At 38.6% G+C, this 23614-nt stretch overlaps 1 protein-coding gene across 5 annotated transcripts in view; it reads right to left on the bottom strand.

The window, feature by feature from the left end:
* Positions 1-23614, bottom strand: part of ELMO1 (engulfment and cell motility 1) — a 299246-nt gene that overhangs the window by 170129 nt on the left and 105503 nt on the right. For all 5 annotated transcript variants that reach the window (XM_021553298.3, XM_021553297.3, XM_031503907.2 and 2 more), the window contains 5 exons: positions 18672-18823; positions 17742-17820; positions 14047-14097; positions 12517-12639; positions 11090-11221 (listed from right to left, as the gene is read on the bottom strand). In XM_021553298.3, coding sequence (XP_021408973.1) covers positions 11090-11221; positions 12517-12639; positions 14047-14097; positions 17742-17820; positions 18672-18823 — 537 coding nt within the window. The remainder of the gene's footprint in view (positions 1-11089; positions 11222-12516; positions 12640-14046; positions 14098-17741; positions 17821-18671; positions 18824-23614) is intronic.

Genomic DNA, 23614 nt, shown 5'->3' with positions numbered 1-23614 from the left:
CCAGGATCAGCAGACAGCAGTCTGACAATGAAGAAAAATGGCACTATCTTTGGGATTTACAGATAATTCTCAGTTTTAACCCATCTCATTTTTTGTCATTCTTGTGTATTTATCCCACACTGCAATCACACTTGACTGGAAAGACTGATGTCCCCCAACAGCATCTGCCCCTGTGGCCAGAGGAGATCACCCCTCTCTTGGTGTGGCTGCACTCTCACTCACACATAGGGAAACCAAGCTGCTCCCCTGCTTGTGGCAGACATGCCCAAACATCCTTGCACTGCTCACAGTGGTCCAGGGGCTCCATGAAGAGATTGGTGGCTCAAACACTAACCCTGGGGGCTACCCTGCTCCAAGTTATACCAGAGGAGATGTCTCCCACCACCACGCACTGACTTGAACATCTCAGCACATCCAAGTGGCCATGTGAAGAGTGGAGTTTCAGCATGAACATTGCCAAGTTGCAAATCTCAACAGGGAGTGCTCCATTCTACCTGCAGGATTCCTCTTTTCAGCACAGCCCTGCATTTCCACAACCTACCAACAAATACATGCCATGGCATGGAACCATGGAATGCTTTTTTTATGGCAAACAGTAGCTTAGAACTATGCTTATGGGAAAGATCACAATAGGTCACACACCAGTGAGTTCCTAACAGCACCAAGCATGGCAGTAAACTTGAGGAATATCTGGATTTCTGCCTCTCAGATTTGTAAAGAGATTTGCTGCTAATGCTCACATTTGCAGAGCATAGTCTGAGTTAGCATCAAATATAAGTTTTCATGATTAGGTCTATAACTATATTTACAAAATCCTGTCTTTTACAGATTTGTAGAAACTCCTGGCAGGTAAAAACAACCAGAAAAACAACCAAAACAAAAAATCCTAGACTGCAAGAAAGCGTCCCTGCCACAGAACCTACACAAGGCTGAAAAACACTGAGAACAAAGGAAAAAAATGTTTTAGGAGGATAAAATATCTCACCACTAAGTGCCAGAAAGGAAAATATTTACAGTGCACTGTATAACAAACCATAACATGCAAGCCAAATTATGTAACCCACAGAGGTATCATTTAGCCCAAAAATCAAATATCTGCTGGCATTCCACTGAGAAATGCGAATTTACAGTCAGAACAGTTATTTCTGTTATTTCTAAGGCTGAAAGGAATGTGTCCATGAAAGTGAGGTGCTGAAAAACTTTGGTAAGCAATCGACATCTGGTGTGACACTGGTGCCCTCTGCTGCCAAATGTTACCAGCTTGTTTAAAATGAGATTCTGATGTACTCCAAATAATATCAAGCCATATACAGTGGGGAAACCACGTATTTCTATCTGTAGGTGAATTAAAAAGAAAAACAATCCTGACAGACATTCAGTATTACTGTAAAGAGAAGATCTAAGCACTCTGTTAGAAAACATTCCGTGGGATTTCCACATTGCATTTCATATTGTAAAACAATCTAAAAAAGTCATCTAATAAATTAAAACATTCATTTATTTTTCAACAAGCAAAGTGAAGACTTCAACAAGTCAAACTGAGCCTTTATGGGTTTGGTTTTGGTTTTCTTTTTATTTTTAGGAAATAAACTTTAAAAAGTAAATATTCAAACTGAATTATCTCCATATAGATTCAGAAAAATTAACTGTAAAATAAACAACTGGCTTGCAGATTGCAGCTCCTCCAAATGCCAGTATAGACTAATAAAATCATTAATTATATCTTTAGTATCATCATCAGTTCATTAATATATCCTTACTCTTCCATTCTTTTTTTCTTTTCTTGTACTTCATGTATTTTGCTCACCTTTCTCACACAGACTTCAGCAGCTTTCTTGCAATTGCTCTGCCTGAGCTCTGTCAAGCAGCAATGTTCACAGAAACATCAGGAAAGCAAGATGTCAAAAGTAAAGGGGAACTTGAGGAAAATATCTCAATATCTGTGCCACCTGCAGTTCAACTTGTCTGTCACTTTCCATTTTTAAACTTTAATTTCAGATACTTTAAAATAATTTTAAGTGTTACAATAGAATACCTAGCATTTTCTTTCCATGCAAAAGCCTTAGAAAGTTTTAGCAATTATTTGACCATTTTTAGGAATGTTTTATTAAGCACTACATTGCTCTAACTAAATCAATTTTTACATAATTGTTTGTCAAATCCAAGCCCACTCATTCTATGCAAGGAAAAATTCTAAGACTTGCTCTTGTGTAAGTCTTGAAATTCCTTTTGAACATGGGCTGCATTTTGTTGCATTATAAATGCTTTGGATTAACTGAATTTAACAAATCTCTTTGGAACATGCTTTTTCTGAAGATGTTGCCTCTCCTGAGTATTCCCTGCCCCCACCTTCCAGGCTTAGAGATAAAAAGCAAACCAGGAGTGGAGTGGAAAGAGAGGGCAAGTAGAAGGCTATAGAGAATAGTGAGAGGTGAGTGTCAAAGTCAGGAATTTGTGACTGAAAGAGCTTAGAAGGAGTGCAGGAGTACTAGGGCAGAAAGCAAGACAGTGCACATAATATTAGTAAAATTCACAAGCATTTCAAACATTCACATCAGCTCTAGATGTTTTCACTGCTTCAAGGTCAATATTACTTGAGGTCCTGGACTGTTATTCCCAATGATTATATCTTGTTCTTGTAATACCCCTGCATACAGCAAGAGGATTACACAGGTAAATATTACTCTGTGAAAACAGAAATGACAGAACCCATCCTCAAAATGTGATTTGTCTCAAACACTTCCAAATAAGTGTTCATGAATGTAAATACAGTCATATGAAACTCTGTCTCTCTACTTAGAAGATTATCAAATACTGACAGTGACAGTCACTATTACAACCACTCTTTCTTAACACCAAGAAATAAATATGTATGATTAGTCTTCATCTTCCAAAACTTACCTGGAAGAATAAATCAGCGATAGCTTATTTATAAGATAGCCACTGAAAAAAATTTAGCTTCAAAACTAAATGACAGGAGAATGAATCTTGTGAACAGCGGAGAAGAGCAACCTCTGGTGGTTGTAAAGGTAAAAATGAGAGAAGAAATCCCACATACAGTCCAGACTTATCCCCTGGTCCAACATTAGAGGTATTTCAGTGGCAAAGGGCAGGATGTGGTTTTGCTTGGGTTTTGGGTTTTGTTTTTTTTTTTTACCTGGGTATACCATCTGCAAATTGAACTCTGCTAAATAAAAGGATACTCAAATCTTATGAAAACTGTGTATTACAATGAAAGGAGAGGAGAAGAATAATCTCCTTTCTGGCAGAGTGCTGTAAGATATGGATTTTACTGTGCTGAAAGATGCTTAATTATTAGCTGCCACTACTAAATAACAAAGGGTTTTACTTTAGGAGCCATATTTACATAAAGAAATATGGCAACTGACCTGAAGGTCTGGCACTGCATATATGAGTACCTCAGCAAAACAAAATCTTTTCAGAGTTGGGTTTTTTCCATAGCAACAAGTGATTTCACAAGTTTTGAAATAGTAGATAGAAAAAGAGAGGGTTGTAGGAGTAGAAAGAGTGGAGGAGGATAAAAAACTACTAATAGCTTTCAGTAGTACAGACAATCTGTCATCTATGCTGTTCTACCATTAAACCAGTGATTAAATCTTATCAATCTAAATTTTAACAAGATCAGATCTAGTTTGGCACATATGCAGCATTGTTCTAAAAATGTTCCTCTACCACTGCCAAAGCCAACAAGAAAATCTAAATGTAAGGATTCATTGCTTTTATTATAGTTGAAAAGCTTTCCCAAATAATAAAAACCTACGATCACTGCAGAGTATCATCTACCAAATAACAGGGAGATGAGAACTAAATAGATGTAGATGACAGCTTACAATCTTTGTGATAAGTTTTTCAGCATTTTAGACCAGTTCCAGATTTCAGTCTCAAATCAAACATTTTCAGCTTCCTGTTCAGGGCTTTCACAGTCCTGCAACTCGTAACATTGTAAGACTTCAAATATTCAGGCCTTCCTTTTTTTAGGAAGAAAAAGATCGACCATCCTCAGGTCTTCAACAAGAACAGCTAAGTAAATGCATCACATGGTGTTTGCTTCTATCCATCTCCCTCTCACCCACTCTCCTAGGAAAGTTCTTCCTCCCTAGCCAGGCAAAATGGTACCATTAATCCAGATGACCAGCTGGAACAAGGGGACATCAGAGATCCAGCTGACATTAGTAAGTCCATAGAATTTAAGGACTATTCATACTCCTGCAGGGTTTGGCATCCCAACTCCATTCCAGTGTTGCCCTGTGTTAACTTTTTAGAGTCCAACTCAATCTACTGTTTAATTGACTAACACTCATCCACACCATGCAAATTTCCTAGAATTGTGCACTGCCGTTTCACTGCATGACTTCACTTTGATTCTTTATTTTTTGTCAGACAATAATAAAGGGTGAATGATCATCACACAACAATCTAATTCTTCATCTACTCACTTTCTGTCACTGCAAATCTGAACTTTCTTTGAAAAACCTGTGACTCAAATCTTCAGTCAAATAATTTATCATGAATAATAGGCTGCAATATATCAACAGTTGAAGTTAAATTGCTCAAAACTAGGCTGCAATTATTTCACAGCCTAGAATAACAAGCAAAAGCTAGCAGCCTATTTTTAGAAAACAAGAATCAAACTGTAGTTGAACTATTCAAGTCAGAACCCCACACCTTATGGCAAAAAAAAAAAAAAAAAAAAAAAAAAGTGTTTTGCCTATAAGATCTGTTAAGAGGTGGGGCTCGTTGTGCTGACTATTATTATAATGGCCAACATTTCCTGTTTCTAGATGTTGTTCCCAGTTTTCAATGTCTTGGACAGCACTTCTTAGGCAAGTGAAATTTTCACACTGAGACAAAGATTAATATTTGGTCCATGTGCCTCAACCTAGTCCATTCATTTCTGAAAATAAAATGAGAAATAGGAGAAATGCAATTTATGTCTGTCTTTGGAAAGTCCTGACAACTTTCAGTGCAAAAGTTGGAAATGACTGAGCAGGCTTCATACTGATGGAGGAACAAACAGGGTTAGAGGAAGAGGTGGAGAGAGGGACACTAGGGAAAATCCAGAGGAGAACCACCTCACAAGGAGGGAATGAGGATGTAAAAAAGAAAATTCAGGAAGAATGAGTGAATGAATGAATGAATGAATGAATGAATGATGAGTGATCAGATATGCTGGAAGGAGATAGATCCACCTGAATATCAAAATGGAACAAGAGCCCAAGGGGAGTGGGAACTCAAAAACAAAGACCAGGGAAAGAAATTGAGAGAGAAAGGCTAGAGAACCTAAGAAGTTGGAAAGAAAAGCATGACAGCACAGCATAAGGGGCCTCCGAACTATCAAAGCTCAGTGAATAAACCCAGACACAGCCTAAAGAAAGAGTCAGCAAAATACAGAAAGGAGGTGTGGTGTGTTAGCCTTGGCCAGCAGCTATGCCCCCACCCAACTGCTTGCCTACTCCTCTCTTCAACAGAGCAAAGGCGGGAAAAGGATGGAAAAGCTCACTGGCCAAGATAAGGACAGGGAGACTGTTCCATCATGGGCAAAGCAGACTTGACTTCTCTAAAGTCAATTCAATTCACTGCCAATTAAAAGAGATTTGAAAAGTGAAAACAAACACTAGAACAACACCATTCCCCCATGTTTTCCCAAAGCTTAAACTTAATCCTTCACTCTCAAATCCTGGGGGCAGGGGCAGGACACAGAGAATGCCATGAATATGAGAAAGGGGGAAAAAGAAGATCCCAAGTGAGCATAAGGAAATTACACACACCAGAGCTCTACTAGGTAGGTTGAAGAGGTCAGTAGTTAAAGGCTGGAGTCATTTGAGTTTGTTCCTCTCGCAGGTAATGATTACGAGGTATTAATTACATTATTGAAATTATTTTCCAGATAACCTCCTTTCAGCAGATTCAAGGGGCTCTATCTGGGGAATATATCAGGATGTCAAGGAGGTTACTGTGGACAGTCAGATAATGAGCTATTCTAAGAGACAATGAGAAGCAGCACTGAAGAACCTCTGAGAAAGCTCTTAGTTTTTATCTGCTACTTGTGCTACTTGGATACTGTGCTGTACAACAAGGGATTTTTGAAAAAGTTAAATATAAAAGACTTAAGATAAAGCAGATTAAAGATAAGTAACTAAAGATATAACAAAGTAGCCACTCATCTGGGACACACAGAAGAGAAAAAAATACAAGTCAGAAAGAAATCTCAGAAGCTCCTTAGGTCTATATTTTGCCTAAGGCATGCTTTAGCTAACTCTAAACTGTTTCTGAAGCTTCTTTCTAAAACTTTTTGGACAAATCCTCCAAATATCTGTGCTGGTGTGCTTCTCCTTATATTAGAAAGTTTTTGCAATGTCTAACAAATCAACTACGCGGCGATTTAAGTCATCCATCTAATTATTCATGTCTTACTTCAGACTGCTCTAAGCAACCTTGATTTTTGGAGTTTTTTTTTCTTTCACACAGTCCTCACATGCTTTGTTTCCTGGACTCACCATTGTGAAATATACAAAATGTCACATAATAATAATAATGAAATGCATTCATTATTTCCATAATGAATTGACCTCCATCTTTAAAGTTGAGGCAAATTTTGTCCCCATCATTCCAATTAAGTATCTCTCCTATAAATGAAATGCCATCACTGCCTTTTACCTTACACATGATCTCCTCCCTCTCAGCATTGGCACACACATTGAGATTTCCACAGTATTCAAGCTGATTGGCTAAAAAGGCAATCTTTTAAAGTCAGCTCTTGTAAGACATCTCCCTCCTCACTGCAGGAGCCTCATCCTCTGCACACAACCTGCATTCATTCAGTCCATAAGCCATTGCAGAGTTTCCTGAAATAATACAGTGTTATATATGATATCTAAAAATGCAAAAAATGGCCTCAACAGTTCATATATTCTGAAAATATTTTTCCAGATAAATCCTAGCTTAACATTTAACTTTTTTAGTGGCTACCTCACACAATCTCTCTTATCTTCACCAACAGACAAAATATGAAATGAAGATTAAATTCCTGCCAGGGGTCCTAAATGCACACCACTGCTCTTTGTATGACTGCATAAAATTACATTAATTCTGTTTGTGTAATCCAAAAAGTCATTTACTTTGTGAATTACATGGTGATTCTTCCATCACTGCTTCCCATGTTCATCAGAAGATTTCTTCAGCATATGTTAACTTTCTTATACCACCACCAATATCCTGAAAGTTAAGCCCATGGCTGTCTTTTAGAGAACATCCCACCATTCTCAATTCCCCTTTAAATTGTTACCTTTTATCAGACAGTTCCTTACTTATTTCTTATCTCCTTCATTAATCCACATTCTATTTTGCTACACTAGCAAATTCCAGTATAGCACAGCAAAATTATGAAATCACTCACTTTCTATGTTGGCATTTTGTATTTATACAAACCATTTATATTTAATTAAAAAAAATCAAAACAAAACAAACAAAAATCCTCAGAAGCTCTACACACTGAAAACTTAAGAAAAACTATTCTAGGATGTGATTATTGGATGCTTTTTCCAATATGTTAAGTTTCTTATCATTTGTTCAGAGCTGCCTATAAACACATTCATTACAACTTCTCAATGACAGTAGTACCTTTTAAAGAATTATGATGAAAATATACAGGATTATGAGTTTTTTTGTAATTATTTTCCACCTCAATTACAAGAATTAAGCTTACTCAAATACAAGGGGGAGTATTCAGGCTATTTAATTTGCAACTGACTCAGAAAATAATAAATAATTCAACAGGGTGGAGTGTATCCCAGATCTCCTAATTGGGTCATCATTTTTGTTGCATTCATCAGCATTTCAATAATTCTCACAACTATCTCATCTGAAAATCTCTTTACTCGGTCATCACAACCATCTGGTGAGGTTCCGTGGTTGCTTTAGCTGAATGCAGGTTTCTAACTATGCAGTTTTACAAATTATATTGTAAGCTTCTGAAACCACGACTGGACTTTGTCTTTTTTTGATATTACACTTGTAGTGGTGCAAGGCTTTTTGATGTGGCTGAGAAAAATAAACAGGATTCTTTCATGTCCCATACAAAATGAGAACAAGCAGTCCAGGAACAACTTAATAGCCAGACATGGCTTTACTCTCTCCCTTGAAATTAATATTTAATCAGCTCAAGAAACTGGCTTCCTGACCATCAGCACCAGTGGAATGATGACAGCTTTCCTAGTCAGACTCTTTCTGGAAGGTTCCTTGTGCCACACAAGGCACACAAGGCTGAAGCAGACAGGAGACAAACCTCACACTGATTATGATCAGTTTGCTAATGTAACCCTCTACCTGCAGCTGGAGAAAGCTGAAGACATTTTATTGAAAAGAAGCACATGGGGTGAGGGCAGCTGGGAGTCAGAACACTGCCCATGTAAGAGACTGGGGATGAGCAGCCAGGTTTCACAAGAGTCCTGCTCCCTTTCCCAGCCCTGTGGGGAAGGTAATACTTCTCTTCAGCTGTTAAAGAGATTTGTACCCAGTGTCACCTGGACTCTTAACTCAAAGTAAAGCTTCTGTACAAGAGTAGACAAACTCTCCTCACAATTCACTGTTGACATTTTTATTATTTGTACTTTGCCCCATCATACTGCTAATAGAATAGCCTGTCTCCCATTAAGACTCTTGCTATGATGCTTCTTTCACAGTGTCCTTTCACATATTGCTTCTTATCTCCCACTATGCTTCCCTACATTTTCTTCATGGCTTTAATCCCAGTTCCCATTTCCTCCTAAACTTTGTTCCCAATCCCCTTTTGAAAGGCTATCATAATCAAACTGTAAACAGTGCTGAAGTCACCCTTGACTACTGCCAGAGTGTTTTCAGTAGGCTTCCCAATGAAAAGCTTAAATGGGAGTAATGAAGCTGAGGGATGAGTCAACATAAAAAAAAAAAAAACAAAAAAAAAACACTCTCACTGAGCTTCAAAGGCTCCTTCAAAGCACTAGTTTTGCTATCATGCTCGCAACCCCAAAATGCCAAGTTCCTCACTTGAGGAACTATTTACTTGATTACTCCTTACAGATAGAACAGCACTGATCCAGTGGTAATTTTTTCCTCATTCATCAGTAATGAAAACAGCTAGGAGAACACAGAAAAGCTCTACTTAGTTCCTTTGTGGTTTTGGGAGAATTGAGCCTTACGCCACACAGCTGGGCACAGCACTCAAGCTGCACAGCAAGCTCTAGTTTGCACCAAGAGTGCTGAAAACCTCTCTGTCTGTAATTTTGGCTACTGTACAATATTCAGTGTATATCTGCTAGGCCAACAGGATGGTAATGAATCACAGGAGATATGAAGCATACCATTTTACCTAAGGAGAAAGAAAACTGCATACTAACCTAGGGTAAGCAATAAATCCAGATATTAATTCACACTATGTGTGCACGCTCTGTTTCCAGAAGGGAAAGAACACACATTATTTGTTAATATAAATGTGTGCAACAGTTCAGCCAGATCATGTTCTGCTCCCCAGCATGGTTTTAGGCAAGCCCAGAACTCCAATTGATCTGATTAAGTCAGGGTAGAAGAGATTGTTCATCCACTACTCACAAATTGAAGGACTTTAAGCAAACAAAACACAAAATCCTATAAGGGAGTCCATAGACTCATACCTCAGATTTAATATGTTCATAAGTCCATATTATTGCTAACAAACTACAGGGACTTCATAGGGCTGTCACAGATCCATTAGGCAATGCCTCTTCATCCAAGATATCATTAAAAGTTAGATTCTAATGGTGGCATGTCATGCAAAACTACATGCTTAAACTCCAGGTAGTTATTTCTTCAAGCTAGAATCATGGAATTGTTTAATTGATAATTGATTCCAACTGCGCTATGATCACCACTAATCTATGCACCTAAGAGCCACATCCACACATCTTTTAAACACCTCCAGGGTCCATGACTCAACCACTTCCTTGGGCAGCCTGATCCAATGCTTGACAATTCTTTCCATTAAGAAATTTTATGGAATACCCAATCTAAAACTATCTTGTCCTGCAACTTGTTACTTGGGAGAAGAGACTGACCTCCAGAGGGCTACTACACTCCTTCCATGGAGTTGTAGGGAGCAATGAGGTCTCCCCTGAGCCTGCTTTTCTCCAGGCTAAACACCCCCAACAACCTCAGCTGCTCCTCATCAGCCTTGTGCTCCAGACCCCTCACCTGCTTTGTTACCCTTCTCTGGACAAATTCCAGCACCTCAGTGTATCTTTCTGACTGAGCACAGTACTCGAGGTGTGGCCTCACCAGTGCTGAGTACAGGGGCACAATCACTGCCCTGGTCCTGCTGGCCGCACTGTCACTGATCCAGGCCAGGATACCATTGGCCTTTTTGGCCATTTGGGCACACACTGGGCTTCAACTTCAGCTTGCTGTTGACCAGGATCTTTCCCTTTGAGCAGCTTTCCAGATACACTTCCCCAGGGGTTTGGATCATTGCTGGGGTTGCAGGACCCAGCACTTTGCCTTACTTAACCTCATACACTTGGCCTCAATTATCCTCCACACACTCCAAGTATCTCTAGAATGTTTCCTCTCTGCTGTATCATATTTCCAGCTGATAGCTGGTAAGGTCAAAGTACCCTGTGAGAACAAGGCTTAGAGACCTTGAGACTTCTCCCAGATGCTTGTGGAATATTTTGCCTGCTTCTTTATCCTAGTTGGGTGGCCCATAACAGACTCCCATAATGAAATCCACCTCACTGACCTTCTTCCTTGTCCTTACCCATAAACACTCAATCCTATTGCAAGCTCAGGGCAGTCAAAACACCTCGTAACATACAGGGCTACACCGCTACCTCTACTTCCTTGCCTATCCCATATAAAGAATTTATAGCCTCCATTCCAACACCCTCACTTCTGCTAAAGCTGTCACTTGGAGTTTGCAGGGTTTCTGGGGAAGGGCAGGAAAGTAATTCCCTTTGAGGAAATAGCCAGAAGACGAAGTAAGAGAAGAGACTAATGAAAAGATGGACTATAATGGATGCATGCACTCACTTTCAATGGACTATCACACAAAAATACTCACAATAAATCCAAGTTTTTTATAGTCTCGAGTATACATAGATTTCCGTTTCTCCATACTGCCACTGCTGTTGTTAGGTTCAGATTCGGCATCAAATGCAATTCTTCTGAGTTCAAATATGATATCCCGCTGAGCCTATGTTAAGGTTAAAAAAATTGGTTAAAATAACTGATCTGCCACTTAATTAAACAATACCATAGAAAGTGTTTCAAAACACGGTATTCCTGCCCACTGCCCAAAGTTTTTGTCTGAATTCCCTACTTCATACTTGGAGAGACAGTCAACAAGAATGATCTCGTGGTTCCCACTTTCGAAAGTCCTCATATTTATGAGATTCACACATAGGTACTTAAGTGTTGACTTCCAGAAGCAGGACCTATATCAGCAAGGCCTCTGATTACACAATTTTAACCACAGAAGCCAAGATATCACACATATTTCAAATTAAGCTGGTACTTAAGCACCTTGCTGGATGAACACAAAATGACTCAGCACTCTGCATTTATTTTGGTAACTATCCATTTTTGCTACCACAGAAATAGGTAAGAGAGGAATTACTGCAGCTGAAAATGTCTCAAGACAGTGATAACTACCCTACCAGAAATATTAACAATGCTGTGTTAGTCACTCTGTATTGAGATATGCACTAATTGACTGCATGTATATTCCCAAGAGTCAAATTTTTCCATCTCAAACTTTGGAAGCATAAGGTCCTACAGCATGATGTTACTTATGTTTACAACTATCTCACTTCTCACCCACCTTCTCTTCTCCAAATTATTAGCAAGTCTTAAGATAACTTCAGCTTAAAATAAGGTTCTTCCTCGTACAGGGCCTAAATGAAGGCCACAAAAATTAAAGAAAAAAAATGCATTATCCCTATGACACATCAACCCTATATTTAAATGTCTTTAATATCTTAGGGGAGTGTCACTTTTTGCACAATGAACAATATCAAAGTCAATGTCTGCACACAGTGAGCAATAAACAAATTAAGTATTTTATAGGTTCCCAGTAACAAAACCAGGGTTTATTGTTACACAATTTAACATCAAGTCTAGCATGCCACATAGTTTTAATGCAAACATTTAATTTAGCTCTACAGAAGTACTTTTAGAAAGGACCATACATCTCTAGTGCTTCTGAGAGGGGCACAAAGGAAACAAATGCTGGAGAGCTGCTCAGTTTCTGCTCAAGAAGACAGAAAATTCAGTTCACGGTGAATTGCCTGGCCATTTTGTTGCACTTTTGCACAAGGAATGAAAGTGCATCTTCTTACAACCAGAAAACATAACCCAGCTTCACAGATGGAGAAAATTAATGACTTAGGTTCCTAGCAAGTGTTTTTTTTTCCCTCCATGAAGAGCTTTAGGTACATCAGTGAGGAGTTATTGTCATCCTATTAAGACCAGATCATGCCAGATACTTACTTGATCTTGTGGATCCATTTTTGTCATCATTCTGTCTTCCAGAAGGTTAAAGGTAAGTACTTGCAGAACATATAGCTGGTGTGCCATTTCATTATTGATGGCCCTCTGTGCCCTGATAACATGCTGCAAAGAAAAAGAGACTGACTTTGGTGAATCAGAAAATTGCAGTACATGCACTCAGGTGTTTTCATTGCTATGTATGTGCTTGCTATTCAGTAATGTTTGCTACTTATTTTACAAATGAAAAAAAAACCAAACCCAAACAGCCAAAAGAACCTCAAACACACACCCACCTCCACCCCTGAAAATCAAATCAGGACTAGCACTACTGACTGAGATACTGTTTAAATAATTTAAGGAGAAAGGACTTTATACTAGCTAGAGTCTGTGCCTATACTGAGAAGTAGCATTAAAAAAAAACAGTACTAGGAAGTCACTTCAAAAAATAGAGATCTGCATATCTGCATTTTATTTTTTTTTCTATTATATTAAGATAATATTTAAGAAAGTAGGTGTCTGAGCAGAAAAGTATTTGGGCTGCAAACACAGCCAGAGAACACAGTGAATAGAATAGCAGGGCTCAAGAGAGAGCCAGCATCACACCACAATCCTGCCTCTACTAGACAACTCCAATCTGTATGAGGAAGACTGCTTAGAAATACATTAGTATATGATGCCCTATATGTGCAGAATTATCCCATTCAGAAAGCAAACACAATACTAATGGACAATTTAAAAATCCCTGGTGTGCCAAAAACACCAAGTAGTTTTATATGGTAAACAGACCCAGGCTTCTAAACACAGCAAAGGACATAAGGAAAGAGTCATCAAGTGGGAGCTGGATATGTCAACAGATGTTGTCCAGTTCCAGAGAATAATAGAATCTGTCTGCCAAAAGGCACTGGAGCATTTTATGACAATAAATAAACACCTAAGAATATTATCCTTATGATCTTTCCAAACTTCTTAAGAACTCACCCAGTGTAAAAACATGCCTTCTGAAATAAAATCTGGGGGTTTTATATGCATCAGTGAAATTATGATAGCAAATGAGAAAGTGTGAGGGGTTGTTTGTTGTTCAGTTTGTTTTACATTCACTAGAGAGAAAGATTTTCCCTCATTCCATTGAAGACGTAATCTACTCACATCAAAGGCAAAATCCCTGATTTTCTATGATAGCAGATGCAGGTCTTCAATATTATATACATTAACTATTAGATTTAATTTATTCTTCTTGTGTGCAAATCATGATGAATTTTGTCAGTCAAGACAGAATAATCAAAAGAATCAAAAAACACAGTGTTTTCATGAAGAAACCACGATTTCTGACTTAGAAAATAACCCTTCCAAAAAGGAGTTTTGAACTCATTCAACCACCATTCAAATCTTATCTTCTATATTACAAGGCTTCAAAACATATCAAAATACAAAGGCAGTTAAAATATATTAAGACAAGACTTATGAAAACCAAAAATGGAGTCACCTTTGCTCTCCCCTACTCGACAGTAACTTTGACAACCATATACTTACCGTTAAGATGATGGAACGAAGCTGCTTTTGTGCCAAAATGTTTGCCATTTCCTAATTTAGTAAAAAAAAAAAAAAAAAAAAATTAAAAATAGCCAGAAGCAGGTATTTTAATGACATAGCTAGAAAGACACACTGGCTTAAAAGGTCTTACATTTCTGCATCGTTACTTATAAATGAAAGGAAGTTGCATATCAGCATTATAACTGTATGCATTATTTGGGGGATCACAAAGTCAAAATACCATGAGAAGAGAGACCAAGATAGTACATCACAAACTGAGGGCTTTGGTGATCCATAACCCACAGTGAAAGACTTCAGAAGAGACCTCTGTGGGATCAAGAGAGTATTTACACGCTTGTTCAAGCACAGCTATCCCCCATAAACAATACAGAAGGAAGCATGGACTGGAAGCCAGTCAGGACTTTAAAACAAGATGTCAAATAAAATGCTTATTTACTCTGACATTTCAGCTGTTTTAAAATCAAGTGCTCTAACTTCCATTCAATAAATCAACCTACGACTTAGTACTGTTTCATTATAACAAATGATAATTCTCCCCTGTATTTTAGTAGCAATGTCGGCATTGGTCCACTCTTTTGTCTTACATTAACTTGTTTTTCTAGACCTGTCTGAAATCACTATCAAGGTGAATATGTTTTTCCTTTAATGCTTAAGCAGCTAATCCCAACTGTCCATGCTGCAAACTGTCCGACAATGCATAGGAGGGAATATTTTACACTTACCAAGCATGAGTCTAATCTTAACCACACCTACAAGAGCATGCCCTATTTTTAAGTTCCATGAGTTTTTCCATTACTATAGAAATGTGTGTGTCTGTGTGTATTAGAGATATGCTTGCACATGCAGTGCATTCTTGCTGAACTTTGTGAGTGCTGAAGACTAATGTAGAATAAATACTAGTCACTTTTATATAAAAAAAAATCCCCCAGAAGACAGGAAAACTGAGAGTATAACATTAAACATACAAAGGATGGATGACCAAAACACACCTGCAGAAAAAGTGTAAATAAAGCAAGTTTTAGTCAAGAACTTGCTCAGAAAAAGAAAATAACTCTTATTGTGAGATGGGAGGCAGTCAGAGATGTTGAACTCTTTTCTTTGTACCAGGTAAAGCGTTCTGCAACAGAACATGGCAGTGATAAAACAGGAGCAAGGGACCAAAGACAAGAGAAACTCAGCTTCAGGTTTCAAGCCTTTTCTCGCTGCACAGGTTTCAATTGCACGTAACAGCAAAAGAGCAATCAAATGGGTGATATAGATGGTTCCACCTCTCCCAGAAATGCGCAAGTGAGCTGTAGGGGGAGTGCCAGGCACATGATATACTTCAGTGTTGCTTGGAACAGACTGGTCGGATTTTTGTCAAACTATGTATCCACTGCCAAAAGATTAACAGGTGCAGAATATAAGATGGTATTTCTGCATTCAATGCAAAGAAAATTATGAAAAACAAACTATTCTAATTACATTTTAGAAGATTATCAAATTGTTACTTCTTTCTTATAGCTGTCATTTTAAAAGCTGTTATCGAGATACTAGGTTTTTTGTCACTGAACTAAAATTGATTCAAGCAACAAGCTTTAAAAAACCTATTATTGCATCAAAATTAACTTTGTCTTCAAAAAGGCTATATTAGCAGCTAATAAGCTGCCTCTTCTAATATAAGTGCTGTCCTAGCTGATGAGAACAAGAATTATCTGACCAAATTTGCCATCTCATTTCCCATAGCAACATCTCTGCAAAAAATGCAGACAAATGAGAAGGAAGTGTTTCAAACATTCACAGTATCATTTCAATGCTCAAGCTCTCAGCTCTTTCCCAAAAGACTTTTTTATTTTCTTTTTTTTATTAATAACCTAGGTTTTTCTAGATGATTTGGTCCTTGACAGGGGCAGAAGAAGCAGAGCAAGCACAGCAACCAGGGAGTCCTCATTAAAAAGAAAAATCTCGGACTTCTTGGGTTTTACGTTACAGAAACAGAGAGACAGAAAAAAAAAAAAAAGCGAGGGGAAAAAATTCAGACAGCAGTGCCAATTTAAATCCCTTCCTTAATTGCAGAGCAGCCATCCACATCATGCCTGTGAGCCAGCAGCAGAGAGGGTGCCAAAGTTCCCAGAGTCATATGAGTTTTGTTGCAGCTTCTCACTTCTAACCATATTAAGTAATGAGTGCTGAACATTAACTTTTGAGTGCCCATCACTAGATAATTGCATGAGACTACATCACCTCAGTTCATTGTCTTAGAAAGACAGAGTTCAGTAAGTGCCATCTGTTAATGCTATTTGGAAGGCAATGGACACCTACCTTCTCTATTGTATGGTTTACTAATTAACCACAAGACAGACATAAAGAGAAACCTAACACATTCTGACTGCAGGTTCTGGGTTATTAAAGGCTGAGGAAAAATTTCTGCAAGTGTCAGAGCTATTACCCTTCAAAGCCAAAGCAGATCATTATCTCCTGATGATCATAAACTCAGTGACTAAGAGTTCTGTGTCACAGCAGCAGGTACTACAGGTGAAGTCTGTCTGGCTCACTGTCAGCCTCACTAGGTGGTTATACTGTTGGCAAGATACAGTTTTGCTTGCTGGCAACACACTGTGTTACTTGTCTGTCATTCAAGGAACACAAGCCCACTGATTAATACTTTTCAAAGAAACACAGCAGCAACTATTCACAAATGCAAAAAACAAAATATTTTGGTTTCTTACAAGAATATATTATAAATTTATGCCAAAATTGAAAGAAAATATTTTATTCTAATTTTTAGTTATTATGTGACCAGTTATAGAAGACTGTATTGGAGGAACAAGGAAAAAAGAGAGGTTGAGGGGTGGAAGAGCCTATTTTCTTAATTAAACCATGGTTACTCTTTTCCTGTTTTCAATATTAAAACTATTTTTAAGAACAAGAAACAAAACCCAATACCAACCAAACCCCCTTGAAAAACCCTCATTAGTGCTTTGATGTTTGTTTAAACAGTCACCAGCATCTAAAAATGTAAATAAATCTAAGGAAAGTCCTTTTTAGAACTGATCAGCAAATTTCGGTGAACTTGTTCTGGACAGTAACAGTATGTCACTACAAGAATTATCACTGTTCCCGGTGACAGAAATGTTAAATAAATAAATGCCTGAATCTGTTTTGATACAGCTAGTAACTTCATAAACATGGATAAAACTTCCCTATTTCATAACACTTCACATTCCATCCCCACTTAATATCAAGTAGCAATCTTGAAATATTTTCTTATATCTGGCACTAAAATAGCACACTATAAAAGTCATGAAATGCTTACACAGCAAGATATTTTTGTTTTCAAAAGAAACAAACTTTTTAATAAAAAATCTGGGGAAAAACATGGTACCAAAAAATAGCTTGAGTTTACAAGCTGTGCTGGCAAAGAGTTCAGTACAATAAATATTACAGTCAGCCACAGTCAATATGGTTCATATGAGGTCACAGGGAACTACAAAAGCATGGAAGAATGCTTAATCCCTCCTAATACTGGTGCAAGATGGAGGTAGCACCATTAAAATGAATTATATCCCAGCAAGAAAAAACAGAACTAGTTTCAGTTTGAATTAACTGCAGGAAAAGTGTGATGGGACAACTGCAGGTATGAATATGAAACACTTTTTCTCCTATGCACAGGTATACAACCCCCATCAACTTACCTGTCTCTTGTCATCTGGTGCTTTAAGGAAGAGTGCATTTATTACTGCAATGGTGTATGTCTGGATTTCTTGGTCTGTCCTGTTTGGAACAATGTTGTAAACATGAGAGAAGAACACAAATGCATATGAGCTGTAGAAACTGATCTTCCAGCTGCATTTCTACAGGTAGAAGTGGAGGAGCTGCTTGCCCTTCATGTTAACCATGTAAGTTAGGTAACCAAGGCTGGTCATGACCAGGCTTTCTTCATTACTGAGAGAGAGATGATGTCCCAAATGGAGACTCAGAATTCAGAAAAGGTGGAATGAACTGAATGAACTACTCCTTGAACTGCCATTGACCCTCCACTGATCATAGCAAGAGTCTGATAACTGGTTCCCGTCAGCTGCACAACAGCTGGAGATAGGAAGAGAAATCTTCCCTAAAGGCTTCTGGAAATGAACCTGCTGGTATTAAAGCTTTTCAGGTGCATTGAAAATGTCCCAGGTGGGAGACTAGCATAACTATGCACAGTACATTATTCTATGCTACAAGAGGCAGCTCACATCCATTTAAGCACTTCACATCACTATTTAGGAAAAAGCCCTTCCCTTTTCAAATATACATTCAGCAAAAGTTGAGCAACTTTTGTCTTCCACACTTCCCAGAGTCTAGCAAGCAAGACAACCCCATCTGTATGCTAATTAAGTATTTCATTACCACAGGGTGCTTTTCTCTCCATTCCCCACTTCCAAATACATAGGTAGCTTATAGAAAAACAAACAAACAAAAAAATAAAACACCCCCTAAAACCTAATGACCAGGCAACTCCAGAAAGATTGCTAACCATTATGCAGTCACTTGTAGTGGAGGCAGGAATCATAAAGGAGGTTGCTGGTCTTTATGCTACTGGCTTTTCTCCAAATTTTCAGGGGAAAAAAATAAGCACTCACCCCTGCAGATGTGGGATTAGCTGCCCAATTGTGATCTCCTGTGCTACCTTCTGGTACAGGTCATGGCTATTGAGCACCATCGACTCCAGGATTGCCAGCGACCGTTGCAAGATAGAGATGTCCGAGGCAAATTTGTTCACGTAGCTTGCTATCTACAAATATAATCATTCCGAGAATTTGCATCTTGTCATGAAAACAGGGAAAGGTAAGAAAGAAAACTGGCAGTGTGGTTCAGAAAGGCATTAGGATAAAAGGTAGTCTTGTCCACATTCCAGTTATAAGTGAATACCTGAAAATTATCAATTAGGCACAGCATATACCATCAAACAGCACAGTGGCACAGGTTCTACAGGTGGCTCAAGTCACCAAATGTTATGGTCAATATTCACCTGACTAATATGTATGTTTCATCACTACATTACAAACATGATAGATCAGCATTAAAAAATTAAACAAGTCTAATTTTTTTGTAGAAAACTTTGCTAAAAACAAGGAAACAAGTTCTCATTTTCTCCAGAAAATCTGGTACCGGCTAAAAATATCTAGGCTTAAGGCAAAAGAGAAACTTATAATCTAGCTTTCTGGCAAAACACAATTTAGAAAAACATGCCTTTTTCTTCTGTTTGCTGTTACCCATAATGCTGAAAGCTCTTTCCAGGTTACCAGTTAAAACTGTTGATGATCAGGAAAACTGGTTCCATAACTGTCTAGAGTTGATCTTTTCACTAATAACCTTCCCTTTCACTACAAGTTACCACAAGCAAATGGCACATTAATTAAAACCAAGTTTGACCTCTGCTATTTTGCAGTGTGGCAATGACAAGCTGCACACTCGTCTGCAGAGTCAACACAGCTGTGCAGTAAGATGTGGCAACATGCGCTCTCCAGCAGGCTGCCCAGCCCATGCACCCTGCTTCCCGGGAAGAAACCTGCCTTCTGCTGATGCAGACAGCGAGAACTGCAGGCGTTGTCTTCAAATACACCAACATAGACAAAATGAAAGGCACCGAGAAAGCACAGACAGAAATGTAGTGTGAACACAGTTACGTGCTCTCTACAGCCAAAGTAACAGACTACAGTGGCCCTGTCTCAAGTCTGATATGTTCCTTCCAGAAAATTTCACACATCTCTTCAGTACTCCTGCTACAAGCCACTACTGTAGTCATAAATTGTTTCCAATTCTGGATGCTTGCTGAAACCTAAGAATTGTTTCCCTTTAGGAGGAAGAAAGGCCTGTCCTATGCTTGAAAAAGATGACCAGCTGCCTATAAAATCACATTAAAAATGTTGACACATGGACAATGGCATAGTTTTGCACTTGTGACATTATAAATAGTACTGAAGGAGAAGAACACCCAACTTTGGCTGGAGACAAGAAAGAAAGAGGGACAGATTTTTCTTATCTATTACAGTACTTTTCTTTTTGCTGTTTGCTATGCTACTTGGTTTGCATTACCACAGCAGGAACATCCTACAACGAACAAAATTCAATTCAGTGAATATACATTTACTTTACTTTCTGTAAATAACCAAGCCATGAATGCATAGAAAACAGGAGGAGAGAGGCAACTCAATTAGCCTTTTTCTGTTTTGGACTCTCGGTATCTTCTCCCAGTAAGTCCTGAGCCAAATAATATTTACAAAAGTATACAAAGCACAATGTGCTTTTTAGAGCAACAATCTGCATGTCAGAAGCACTGTGCTACCCCACCTCTGTTAATGGTAATCCAGATGTGTTTTGATGCACTGCAAACAGAGCTGCCAGATCTCCCCACAGGGCCCACGACAGGGGCAGTGTATGCACACAGCAACTCTGCACTGCTCACACATTAAACCAAGTGCCCCCTGGATGCCTCCATTTTCAGACATCCATGGATTGCTTGTGCAGCAGGAAAACCATGTGTCCAGACTTTGTCCCAGATTGCCAGATTTTTGTCACCTCTTTCGAAGCCTGAAATTTATGAATTATTCTTGGTGCAGCAGCTCCTTCAGGTGGACATTAATGTTTCACTGGGATATAATATTTTCATAGTAGGAACCTGCAGAAGTGTAGCACTATAGGTAACTGGAACCTCCATCTTGGAAAGGCTGCCTCAGCCTCATTTATTCTCCTGACCTTGGACCATAACATCTTTTAATCATAAACACAAACACAAGGTATAAAGCTGTCTTGTGTGTTTAAAAAGACATATCACACTGAACATAGATGCAAAACGTTTGCTGGGTAACTTGCATGTCAAGCTGTGTGTATTCATAACCACCTTGCTGAAGCATGACGTCTGGCCAGAAATAATAGGCTTGTCTACCTTGAAAAGTAAGTCATGCAAGTTCCAGGGAGAATAAAACTGTTAAAAAAATTCTATTCCCACACTTGAAGTTCTGGTGGGAAAAAAGAGGTCCTACTTTAGAAGAGACAGGAATCAACAGGAGTTCAAATTTGTGTTATTTGCTGTTTCTGTAGCACCACACAGAGAGAGGGCTTTTAACATCCAAAATTAATCCTGCATTCATTTATCAAACTTTCTGATTATTAAAATAATGCAAGTTCAGCAAAATACTACATCTTTTCCAGAAAGAAGCAACCTGATCGCTTTGCACTGCCATGTGGAAACCTGTCACATGGGTGTTCCTCATTAAGAATAAAATTATTTCTTCAGTAAAATACCTGTAATAACCTTAAAATCTGCATAATCCTCTTGGGACATAAAAGAGTCTGGGTGCTTAACTTCCTATCAATTTCAAGGGAAATTAGGAATCAGACCATGAATTTACACATTCATGCTCTTTTGAAATAGGAGTTAAACATGTAAACTGAGAACAGATGAAAAACCTATAGCAAACTAAACTACATCATCTGAGTTCTCCTCCTGGTTCAGCATCACTTAAGGCACAAGGGAGAATTCAAAAGTTAAACAAAAAGTTGTTATATACTATTACTATTTATTATTATAACTATTTAAAAGCTGCACCAGGAAAAGAACACATAGGGAAAAAAACAGTGAAAGAAACAGATCTGATTTTCATTATGCACATTCATTAGTTATTTGCCTGCAGTATCCTGTTGTCAGAAATGTACAGAAAAATCTGTCCAAGTTGTGGTCTCTGTTAAAATTTAATGCATAGTAAAATTTTAAAGGGTGCATATAATTTTAAAGTAAGGAACTAGAGCTGCACTTGACTACAGAAAAAGGAACTAGAGCTGCACTTGACTACCGACAGTTGTGGCACACAGAAAATACTTCTCTGGCTGCCACCCTGTTTTCTACACAATATATTTTAGAAGTAAACAATTTGTCACCATTAAGGCTCTGCATCATACACTTATGAAACAGCAATTACATAAGTAATTTTTAAAGATTTTTTTTAAATATCTCAAACAATGCTACAAACTTTATTAATCCTCTTGTAGAAACTAAAGATGGAAGTATCAAATTTGTGTAGAGCATTTTTGTCATGGTTTAGAAATGGTATTTCCCAGTTTTGTGCTCACATTTAACACCCCAAACAATGCGTCACTCACTCACTCCCCTGTGGCAGGCCTGAGGACAACTGGAGGCACTAAAGTTAAACATCATGGGTTGAGATAAGAACAATCTACTGGAAACAGCAATGAAGCAAGAAAAAGAACAGTAATAGCAATGCTATCAATAACAGAGGGCATGAGACAGATGAACGATTTACACGCAAATGCTTACAGCGTGGAAACTGGGAATATCTGAATTCTTGCCATGCTATCCCCACCCAGAAGGAACCCTTTTCCTGTCCCCAGAAAATGATGTGAGGTGGTATAGAACAACATCTGAGTCCTAGCCATGCCCACTCCTGTATACTGCAAAAATTAACTCTGTCCTGGCCAGACCAGGACAATTTTGATGACCAAACATCATGACTTTTTTTTCTAAGAACTAGGAGTCCAAATCCTTTAGGCAACTAGAAAATCTGGAAATGAACTATATATCATCATACGCAAGAAAAAGGTCTTGAGGGAACTTTGCGTATCATAAGGAAGTTTTTCCAATGATGCTATTTTCTCTTAAAATAATGATAAAGTTCTCCTTGAAAGCATCAGTCTTACTTGCTGCAGTTGGAATAGCAGTCTTTAGGTACACCCAAAGGGTGGGAGAGCACCTGCATCCAATACCAAGCACTTAATCATTAGAAGGAGTCAGGGGCTCCCCTTGAGGTCTCCTTCAGCTTCCACATTTTTAAGTTAAAGAACTACTCCAGAAAAAATTCAGACTAATTCAGCCCCATTCAAGTTTAGCTTTCATTTAACATGAAAGCTTCAAAAGGCAGAAGCATCTGACTGCAAGATGCCCCACAGCAGAAACTTATCAGCTCCCTTATCCATCCTGTCAGTCACTTGAGCAGACCCATCAAGGACCTCAAGTGGCCTGTCAAAAGCCAGCATCGGAGAAGTGAGGATGAAGCTGCAGATTGGTGCCACAGAGATGAGACATGGTCCAAAGGTGCTCTGCTATGTTTGTCCCATGCCCACACTGCACCACAGAGGGCTCTGCCTTTCTGGCTTCCAACCGCATGCAGGTCAGAACACACCTAAGCCTCTTTCCTCATTCTCTGTCCTCTGTTTCTCTTCCAACTCTCTGTGATCTAATGAGACGTTTGAACAGAGAGAAATGAGAGAGATGAGAAACCTTGCCCCAGGAAGAGAAGAAAACCTCTGCTTCCCAGAGTTGGATGAAGAGAACTTTTGCTTTCATGCTAGAATAGCTCATCCTTAAAATAGCACCCCATAAGTTAATATGGCCCAGGAAAGCAGCTGTGGGAAAGCTGTAAAACATGGGAGGGATACTCACACTGTGAACAGATTTCCCTTTCCCAGGTGGCTGATTCACGGTGACACTGAACCCACAAGAGAACTGTTTCTTGTGGAGAAATCTCCATAGCATAGCAAGAGAGACTCCTCTCCCTAAGAAAACTGA

Source organism: Lonchura striata, chromosome 1, assembly GCF_046129695.1.
Source record: "Lonchura striata isolate bLonStr1 chromosome 1, bLonStr1.mat, whole genome shotgun sequence".
In the NCBI taxonomy this organism is placed as follows: Eukaryota; Metazoa; Chordata; class Aves; order Passeriformes; family Estrildidae; genus Lonchura; species Lonchura striata.
The sequence above is the reverse complement of the archived record's forward strand: the minus strand, read 5'-3'. Positions and strand labels throughout refer to the sequence as shown.